Source organism: Emiliania huxleyi, assembly GCF_000372725.1.
Source record: "Emiliania huxleyi CCMP1516 unplaced genomic scaffold EMIHUscaffold_3, whole genome shotgun sequence".
NCBI classification, from domain to species: domain Eukaryota; phylum Haptophyta; order Isochrysidales; family Noelaerhabdaceae; genus Emiliania; species Emiliania huxleyi.
Genome location: NW_005199770.1, coordinates 1,731,544 through 1,741,643, shown reverse-complemented (window position 1 = coordinate 1,741,643; position 10,100 = coordinate 1,731,544). Strand labels below are relative to the sequence as shown.

Below are 10,100 nucleotides of genomic sequence, written 5' to 3'. Positions count from 1 at the left end.
GGGGGGGGGGGGGGAGCATGTGGGCCGCGCCTGCATCAGCGGCGCGTCTGCGTCGACTCGCTCGCCCACCACCTCGCGCACGAGATCGAGCACCTGCAGGAAGGTTCCGAGAGGTGTCCGAAGGTTCCGAGAGGTGTCCGAGACCGCCCCGAGAAGCGGCCACGCGCTCCGCCGTGCGCTCGAAGCACCGGTGAGAGGCTCGGGCCATCTCGGACCCTCTCGGGTAATCTCGGGTGATCTCGGGTGACCTCGGGTAATCTCGGGTGAACTCACCGCGGAGAGGCTCGCCGCCGCGTCGAGGCGGCTGCCCGCAACCCCTGCCTCGCCGCCTGCCGCTCCGGCGGCCTCCGCTCCGCCTCGAGCCATCTCGCGCGCGAGCGGTGGGCGCGGCGGCGACCAGCGGAGAGGGGTGACGGGCTCTCGCGCCGCCGCCGACGTGCCGCGCTTGGCCAGGACGAGGTAGTCGCAGTGCGCGCGCGGCGCGAGGACGATCGACTCGATGTCAAAGTTTGCCGCGTCCGCGAGCGCCTGCCACTGCCGCTGCGTGCGCTCCTTGCCCCCGAGCAGGACCATCATCGTCTGGGGGAGATCACCCCAGATCACCCGAGATTGCCCGAGATTACCCGAGATAGCCCCCGAGCGGGACCATCCTCGTCTGGGCGTGTCGGCGGGCGTGCCATGGGCGTGCCGAGGGCGGCGGCGGTGCCGGCAGACTGGAGGTGGCGGAGGAGTGTGGCAGGCAACGGGTGTGCGGTCGGGCGAAGGGGCGAGGGAGTCGTGTCTCGCAAGTGCCGACGCACCATGTCCCACTCGAGCTTACGCTGGTCGTGCGCGGCGGCCTACGGTAAGGTCAGGCCAGAGAAGCTTCTCCACACACACGAGCTGGTGGCGCAAGGGCCAGGCAGCCCTCGCGACTCCACGTCCAGACAGGCAGAAGCGCCACGGCATTAAAGGTGTAAAGCCCGGCGCGCGTGTGTGAGTGCGTGTGTGCGTGCGCGTGTGTTGGTGTGGGGGGGGGGGGGGGGGTCTGCTGTGTGTGCGTGCTCGGTGGCCTGCCCCGCCGCAGGCAGCACGTTGTCGACGATGATGACGTTGCCTATGGGTTCGGTACCGTGGGGTAGGGGATGGCGTTCGGGTCTATAAGGTTGTCGACGATGATGACGTTGCCGTGCGGCGGCAGCGCCTCGCCGCACGAGGTGAGGATCGCGACGCAGCGCTCGTCGTCCCAGTCGTGCAGGATGTGCTTCATCAGCACCTACTCTCGGGTAATCTCGGGTAAGCTCGGGTAAGCTCGGGTAAGCTCGGGATGTGCTTCATCAGCACCTACTCTCGGGGGGCCATCGCGACACATCCTCGCGACCTCCTCGCGAGCTCCTCTCAGGACGGTGCTTCCGGAAGCACCGCGTCGCACGCGGGCAGCGTGGAGGCGTCGAACATGTCGCCCGCCACAAAGTCGACGCCGCGGGACATGTGCGCAGGAGGGACCGACGCGACGACGCCGGGCAGGTCGACCACTGAGCAGCCGACCTCCGGGAAGCGCTCCTTGACCGCCAGCATCATCTTGCCCCAGTTGCCGCCGAGGTCGACGAGGCGTCGCCCGCCGAGGCCGCCAAAGTCGTACATCTGCAGCAGGAGCGGCACGTCGCCGTCCGTGATCGAGGCCATGCACTCGTTGAAGTGCCTGTTCACAGCTGCAGGTGTGAAGAGACGCTGTTCACAGCTCGTCGTTGAAGCACTCGTTGAAGTGCGTCTGCAGCGCGGCGTCCCCCTTCATCGCCTCGAACAGGCCCTCCCCCGCGGCGTGCTCGAACGGCACGCGGCCTTGAGTCTCGCCGCGCATGTACGGAGTCAGGTTGGCCTACAGCCATCTCTCACCATCTCTCCCCACCTCTCCCCACCTCTCGCCGCGCATGTACGGTGTCGGGTTGGCCCACGCGGTCAGGTAGGCGGGAGAGAAGGAGAAGAGGTCAACCATCCGGTCGGCGAGCATTGCGCGGAGCCGGAGCCCCAGCGGCGTGAGCGCAAAGGCGAAGCCGCCTCGTGCATCGTCGGCCGCCGCCTCGCGAAGCACGCCGTGCATCGCCAGCAGCCGCAGGCAGCGCAGCAGCTCGTCGGCAGGGGGAGGGGGCGAGAGGCGGCCCGCGAATGGGAGGAGGGGGAGGGGCTCAGGGCCCCACTCCGCAAGGGCCTCGAAGGTGCCGAGGCCGTGCAGTGCGTAGACGAGGTGGCCGGCGTAGCTCGGCCAGAGCAGCTCGTTGAGCGAGCCGCCCTCGCCGCCGCCCTGGCGCAGCCTCTTTCCTCCGGCGACGGCGACGGCGACGGCGCCACCGCCACCGCCACCGCCACCGCCACCGCCACCGCCACCGCCACCGCCACCGCCACCGCCACCGCCACCGCCACCGCCACCGCCAGCGGCGGCACGGGCCGCGGGAAGGCCCGCGGAGGGAGCGGGGGCGGCCTGGGCGGCGGTGGGAGGCGGGAGGGCGCCCCGCTCCCCTCCCCCGCTGCCCCAGGGTGCGCCGCCCTCTGCCGGTCTCGCAAACCGCGCCTCGACGCGAGACCGGATCACGTTGCCCTTTGCAGATGTGGGCAGGGGCTCGTCGGAAGGCGGCCGCAGCAGGGTGAGGCACTGCTTGCGCAGCCGCGACCAGAGCGGCTGGGTCGCGTTGACGCACCCCACCGCCTCGAGCAGAGCGGCTCGGGCGGCGGCGGCGTCCGCACCCGCCTTGAGCTCCGCGACCGCCTCGGGCGTCGGCCGGCCTTGCCCGTACACGCAGAGGGCGCGCACGTGCTCTGCGCACCGCGCGAGCAGCGCCTGCTCGAGGGGGGTTCGGGTACCGTGGGGGTAGGGGAGGGTGGGTTCGGGTACCGTGGGGGTAGGGGAGGGTGGCTTCGGGTACCGTGGGGGTAGGGGAGGGTGGGTACCTGCTCGATGGGGAGCGGGTTGGTCATCTCCCCCGTCGAGAGGACGAGGAGGTCGTCGCGCCGGCAGACGTGGTGCAGCCACACGGCGCCGTCCGCGCCTAATCTCGGGCCATCTCGGGTAATCTCGGCTGGTCCTAGACGTGCTGCAGCCACACACGGCGCCGTCCGCACCGCGGACCGCGCGAAAGATGTCGCCCGTGCGGACAGGGGTGTCGGCGGACACCGTGTCGCCGGGACGCGATGCCCCGACCCCAGTCAGCAGGAGCTCGCCCTCCCCCTCCTCCCCCTCGCCAACCTCGCCCTCCTCCCCTCCGCCGCCTCCGCCGCCGCCGCCGCCGCCGCCGCCTTCGGGGGCGAGGCGCCAGCCAACGCCCGGAGGCGGCCGCATCGCACTGAGGTCTCCTTCGAGGCCACCCGCAAGGATGGGGCCGCCGAGCTCGGTCTGGCCGTAGTGCGGCCAGAGGGAGACGTCGTGCCGGGCGAGCAGCGGCAGCAGCAGCGCCCCGTTGAGGGCGGCGCCGCCGGCGAGGAGATAGCGCAGCCGCTTGAGCGGCGCGGCGAGGGGCGCCCCCTCCGGAGTGTCGAGGAGGAGGAGCATCTCCTGGGCGAGATGCGGCACCGTGTCGAGCACCGTCGGCTCGAGGTCCTGCCGCCGTGAAGGGACGCGGCCGGTCAGGGTGTGGGAGGGTGGGTTCGGGTACCGTGGGGGTAGGGGAGGGTGGCTACTTGCGCCGTGAAGGGACGCCCCCAGTCAGGGTGATGTGTGGGGCAGTGTCGTCGTGCAGCGTCCTCGCAGACTTGCGGAGGCGCTACACAAGGGCCAGCCCATCGAGTGCAAGGCGAGTGCGTCTCCTAAGCGCGGCGAGTAGCGCGCGGGAGTACAGGAGAGGTCTAGGCGCGGAGTCCTCGCACGCGCGCAGCAGCATCCGAGCCGTGAGCGGGCCTGCGAGGGACGTGTCGGTGGGACGTGTCGGTGGGACGTGTCGGTGGGACGTGTCGGTGGGACGTGTCGGTGGGACGTGTCGGTGGGACGTGTCGGTGGGACGTGTCGGTGGGACGTGTCGGTGGGACGTGTCGGTGGGACGTGTCGGTGGGACGACGTGTCGGTGGGACTGTCGGTGGGACGACGTGTCGGTGGGACGTGTCGGTGGGACGTGTCGGTGGGACGTGTCGGTGGGACGTGTCGGTGGGACGTGTCGGTGGGACGTGTCGGTGGGACGTGTCCGTGGGCGCGTTGCGGGTCTGGACGGGAGAGGCGGCGGCGTGTGTCCATGCATGAGGTGTGTGCGTGGTGTTGGTGCCGGTGATCGTGCGCGTGTGTGAGAGGCGGCGCGTGCTGCGTGCGCCTGCGGCGGCGGCATCCTCGAGGACAGCGCATCGGATGGCGGCGGAGAGGTTGAAGAGGAAGTTGTTGACGAGGCCGATGACGTGGAAGTTTGGCAAGAAGGAGAGCGTCCCCGCCCTTTGCGTCGAGAGCAGCTCCGCCGACATGCGCCGCTTTGCGCCGCAGGCCGCCAGCAGCGCGCAGTGCGACAGAGCGACCGGCTTGGGCGCGCCCGTGGAGCCGCTGGTGAAGAGGAGGAGGGCGGTCGCGTTGCCGGGAGAGGAGTCAGCGCCGGCGAGCTCTCCCTCCCGCTGCGCCGCCTCTCGCGCAAAGCCGGCTTCATCGGTGCCGGCGTCGCCGCCTCCCGCTCTGACCTCTGCCGGCGGCTGGGCAGATGTCGCATCGGCGGCGGCTGAATGGGGTCGGGACGGACCGTCGGGCGTCGGGGCGGGCGCATCGTCGGCGCAGCTGCGCGGAATCCAGAGCAGCCGCACGCCCGCGGCGGAGTCGCACAGCCGCCGCGCCTCGTTGCCAAGGTCTACCGACGCGAGCAGCGACCTTGCGCTCGCGGCGCGGGCCATGGCCACGAGCGCGTCGTGGGGCTGCCGCCAGTTGAGCACGGCGGCGGCGCCGCCGCCGCGGATGACGGCGAGCGTGTACACGAAGAAGGGCACGCTCGGGAGCGAGAGGATGGCGACGGTGCCGCCGGCAGCGGCGGCGGCGGCGCACGTCGAGGAGAGGCGGCCTGCGGCCTGCTCGACGAGGCGGGCGAAGTCGCGGAAGCTGATCGTGCGGGCGATGCCACCGCGAGCCTCGCTGCTGTCGTGCCGCCAACTGCGGAGGCGCGGCGATGAGTCAGTGGGCCGGGCATCTCTCTCGATGCTCTCCCGGCAGATGCTCGCGCTCGGCTCACGTCTGTATGAAGGTCTGGTCGCCGTGAGAGATGCCGCGAAGCTGTACGAGCTCGGTGAGGGTGTGCACTGCAGGGCTGTCCTCGAGTTCCAACATGTCCTTAAGCGGGAAGCCGAGCACGAGGCGGCGAAGGTCGCCACAGCAGGGCGCCGATGATGAACTCGCTCGAGACCAACGTGAGGGGTGCATCGACGGCGATGCAGCGTTTTTTTATGAGCTTAGCCTTCGATGTTATGAAACAACGCAAGGCGGACATGGCATATCGCTCTCGGTTTTTTATTGAGCTAAGCCTTCGATGTTATGAAACAAACGCAAGGCGGACATGGCATATCGCTCTCGGGCCCACAGACATCCCGCACACCCGCCGCCCCCGCGCGCGCCCCACCCCGGCCGGGAGAAAGGGGAGTGACAGTTTGGGACGGCGACAGCCCGAGTATGTTGAGTCCTGGCTCAACAATACTTCGACACTTCGTCACATTAACGCCGCCTTCGTTCACGTATGGGAGGGTAAAGTTGTGCGCCACGCTGCCGCGTTTCTCACTCTTTTCCGGGACATCTGCTGTGAGAGAGCACTTGGAGTCAGGGTTGCGTTTCTTCTTTCTTTTTGAGAGCGCCTTCGTTGTTAATAGTACAAACCCAATGGTCCTCCGCGAGCGGTCCTTCGTTTCTTTTTAGTCGATTTTGTTTTCGTGAGGGCAAATTCTTTTTCAGCTTCCTGAGCGGCACTGGGTTCCGGCTCCTAGCCAGATAGGGGGTCTGTTGCCACTGACTGAGTCGAAGAAGTTGGCTTCTAAAAATCTCTCTCTGAGTCGCGCCAAAACGCCCTACCTACCTACCTATATATATTGCGGGCGCCAACCGCCAGGCTCCGTGCCCCACCTAAAGCCGTACCTACCTTATTGCGGGGCCGCGCAGCGAGGCGAAAAATAGCCGCTGAGCCCTCTGTGAACCTACACCTACCTAGATTGCATAGGGGCCAGCCAGTGGCAACAGACCCCCTATCTGGCTAGGAGCCGGAACCCTGTTGCTGGCGAAGGAGCACGCATGACTCAGAATGCTCGCAAAAGCATAAGTGCCCTCCCAATCGCGGACACGAGGGAAGGTGAGAGTGTCGTTTTTCCTTTGCGGTCCCTGGGTCGGGTGCTGGGAGTGGAGGTGCACTTCGGATATTACACGACCCCACGAGATTTAGACGAGATCTGTGACGGCTGTGAGTGTGACCGCCAGCGCCGGACACCGGACAGGCTCAATCCTCAAAATACAAAAAAGGGTGGCGAGCATGGCTGCGATCGTTGGACGTTAGCCGACGAAAGGTTGTACAAAATAACAAAAGACAAAAAGCTCTCAGATCCCTAAAACGGGGCGGGTGCAACACAAAGGCGCGGAAAGATATCGCGAGATTGGGCAGGAAGGAGAGCGAAGGGTGACACTATACGAGCTCCTGCTCTGTGAAGATGGGCTTGTCGCTGAACATGTCGTTCGAGTACAGTGCGTTGCCGGTGCAGCACTTGGGTTTCGACTCGCCGTGGCAGAATGCCGCTTTCATCTTTTTCCACACCTCTGGCAGCAGCCGGTCTCCGCCCTCGCGACCGAACTCATCCTCGAACCTGCGGAGACGGGCGGGTGTTGAGGTTGTGGAATGGGGTAAGTCGCGGCATCGGCGTCCGTCTGGCGCACGCGAGATGGTTGTGGTCATAGTTCTCGCAGCAAAAGACGGTGTCCTTCGTCGGGTCGTACCCGTCCATTCCCTCATAATTTGCTGGGACGCAGCCAAGCGCCCGCTCGAGGAACTCTGGGCCGTTCTCGCTGTACGAGTCCGCGTTGTAGTGCTCCGTCCCGAGGTGATAGTGGATGTTGACCACGCAGCCCTTGCCGGGGCCAATCGCTTTGTGGAGGGGCTTCGGGTCCAGGTCGGGCTTGATCAGGCCCTTTGAGGAGAGAGGGGGGACGGGGTGAGGAACGGAAGCCGCTGCGGCCTAGGCCACACGTTCGCCCCCTAGCCGCCGCCCTCGCCGCCGCCCCCCTCGCCGCCGCCCCCACCTGGGTGCCCTTCGTCACGTCGATCGCGGTCTGGGGGATCTCCCAGTCTGTGAGATCGTCGACCAGCTCGCAGCTTCCCGTCAAAGCGTTCGTGTAGTGGTGGATGGGGTTCCGCGTACGCGGGTATCCGGGGTAGTTCTTGCACGGATTGCCCGAAAAGGTGTGCGAGCCGATTGTCACGTTTGGCACGACGTTTGTGAGAGTTCGCGATAATTGGGGCAACACGCAGCCGACGTGCGGCTCGCCCACCGGGCACTCGAATGGCTCCACCGTGCACGGGCCGACGATCGGCTCGCCCACCGGGCACTGCGCGGGCCGGGGCGAGAACGCGGTGGCCGCGGCGAATTGGAGAAGCCCAACCAACATCGGTGCGATACACGGTGGCGAACTGCAGGCACGCAAAAGCCGGCGGATGTGATGAGCATACAACGAAATTCTCTTTTTTCTGATTTCCTTCGTTGTTAATAGTACAAACCCAATGGTCCTCTGCGAGCGGTCCTTCGTCGCAGTCGCGCACACGCACACGCCACGCCGCACCGCGCGCCCGCCCACCGCCCCGCCCAGGCGGGAAAGAGATGGGGAGATGGGACAGCAAAGGAGGAGCACGAGCACGTATGGGAGGGTTCAGTAATGCGTCACGCTGCCCGGCGTTTCTCACTTTCCGGGACTTTTTTATAATACCAAAAGGAGAGACATCAGAAACAGGCGAATAAAAGAGCGAATCAGGGAGAACCGGAGCCCCGGGAAGGCGGGCGGTGGAACCCTGGGACGGGATGCTGAGTGAGGACCTGTGCACGTGCGTGGTGTACAGTGTCGTGTCTGCTAGCTCCGAGTAGAGGGGGCGTTCTGAAGTTAAGGGGAAACCCGGTACACGGAACCAACCCTCGGAGACCCGTGTTTACTTTAAGGCCCTTTCCCTGCGAACGCGCACCCCCTGTCCGCTTGCGCTGCCTCCGGCCCCGATCTACCTAGTCTTCTGCGGTGTTCTAGCCACTCTCGGAAGGACGCCGCTTGCCGTCTCGCGCCTTGCGCGTGCATTAGCTCCTGCTCCCATGTGTGGGGCATCTTATCGTGCCACACCCAGCTGTCGCTCTGCTCGCCTTCCCATTCGCAGAGGTACTCCCATCCGTGTTCGTCCTCCTCCGTGCCTCCCCCGTAGCAGGTCGGCGCCTTCCTTGCCGCCTTCACCTTCCGCACCCTATCGGGCGCCCTCCGTTCCGTCTTCTGTCCGTGTGCGCGCTCTTCTATGGCCGCCCACTTCCAGTATTGTCGCAGCTGCGCCCACTCTGGTCGCTCCAGCTGCTCCGCCAGCCTCTTGTATTCGCTATGTTCCGTCGTGTTGTCTTTGAGGCCATAGACTCGCTTCATTTGCGGCCACGTCAACACTTCCCCGGTGCCCCATTCATTCGTGAGCTTCCGGCCCGCCACCTCAGCCAACGACCAAAATTCTCTTTTTCGCGTCGAACAGTTAGCCAGCCATGGTGCCTTCGCCGGTACCTCGGCCGGTGCACCTCAAGCTCTTCCTCGGCATCGCTGCCTTGTTGCTGAGTGCGTGCGAGGCCGCTCGCCTGCCTCCGCACATCGGCCGCGTACGCGGCGGCGCGGGTGAGCAGCAGCTCTCGAAGGACGAGATGTTTGCCTTCGACGAGGCGCTGCCGTGGCTGAGCTACGTGCGCGAGCACGGCGTGCAGCAGTTCGTCGCGATGTTCCACGACAACAAGGCGCTGACCAGCGACGAGCTTCTCTGGGGCGATGAGATCGAATACCACCTCGTGCGTCTGGACGAGAAGCAAAAGACGGCCAAGGTGGCGCTGCGGGCGGAGGAGGTGCTGGAGGTGCTGCGGCAGAAGGAGCACCAGTTTGGACGCCGGGACGGGTTCGGGGAGGCGTGCTCGTGGCACCCGGAGTACGGCGCGTGGATGGTCGAGGGCACACCGCGCGTACCATACGGCGGGTGAAGCTTCTCGGACCCTTCTCGGACCCTCCTCGGACCTTTCCCTAGGCACACCGCGTGCCTGCGGGTACCCCTTCTCGGACCTTTCTCGGACCCTTCTTGGACCCTTCTCGGACCTTTCCCTAGGCACACCGCGTGCCTGCGGGTACCTCTTCTCGGACCTTTCTCGGACCCTTCTCGGACCCTCCTCGGACCTTTCCCTAGGCACACCGCGCGTGCCGTACGGCGGGTACACCGCCGACCTCCGGCGAGTCGAGCACAACATGCGGCTGATCCAAGAAAAGAAAAACGACGCGCGTGCATCTTTTCTTGTACCAGGCGAGTCGAGCACAACATGCGGCTGCGGCGGAAGCGGCTGGCGGCGGTGCTCCGTCCAGACGAGCGCGCGATCACCATGCCCGCCTTCCCGACTCTCGGCGTGGGCGACTTTGCCGAGCCCGCAGCCGCCGCGGGCCACGACGCGACGAGTCGGCTCGCCGCCCTTCCTCGGACCCTTCTCGGACCCCTCTCTGACCCGTCCCGCAGGCAACGACGCGACGCTGTCGGCCAGCGCGCCCGACGCTCTCATCACGCCGCTTCCGCGCTTCCACGCGCTCACTCGCAACATACGCCTGCGGCGCGGCTCCAAGGCGGCGGATATCTCCCCACATCTCCCCATATCTCCTCATACCTCCCCATAACTCCCCATATCTCCCCATATCTCCCCATATCTCCTCATATCTCCAAGGCGGCAGAGCGAGACGCCGCCGCGCCGCTGCTGCGCGCGGAGCAGACCGCCTGTCTCACACTCTCACACCGCTCACCCACGCGCACCGGGCCTTGCACTTTGACTGCCGTGGGGCTCCTGTCGTCCAGACGTGGAGTCGCGAGGGCTAGCCCTGGCCCCCCTACCGCACCTTCCCTTCCCGCAAGGGGGACATCCGCGCGCCGCTGCTGCGCGACGCG

The 10,100-nt window shown here is 66.6% G+C and overlaps 2 protein-coding genes across 2 annotated transcripts in view; one reads left to right on the top strand and one right to left on the bottom strand.

Moving 5' to 3' along the window:
- Nucleotides 1–6,057: 6,057 nt before the first annotated feature.
- Nucleotides 6,058–7,567, bottom strand: EMIHUDRAFT_195575 (hypothetical protein; the record flags this gene model as incomplete). Its single annotated transcript, XM_005775412.1, has 5 exons — nucleotides 6,058–6,111; nucleotides 6,182–6,292; nucleotides 6,597–6,768; nucleotides 6,839–7,089; nucleotides 7,202–7,567. The coding sequence occupies 5 exons, from the start codon at nucleotides 7,565–7,567 to the stop codon at nucleotides 6,058–6,060; spliced, it is 954 nt and encodes a 317-aa protein (XP_005775469.1).
- Nucleotides 7,568–8,832: 1,265 nt separating this feature from the next.
- Nucleotides 8,833–10,100, top strand: part of GSH5 (gamma-glutamylcysteine synthetase) — a gene marked incomplete at both ends in the record, with an annotated part of 5,866 nt that continues 4,598 nt past the window's right edge. Inside the window, 2 exons of the mRNA XM_005775411.1 lie at nucleotides 8,833–9,155; nucleotides 9,474–9,696. Coding sequence (XP_005775468.1) covers nucleotides 8,833–9,155; nucleotides 9,474–9,696 — 546 coding nt within the window. The remainder of the gene's footprint in view (nucleotides 9,156–9,473; nucleotides 9,697–10,100) is intronic.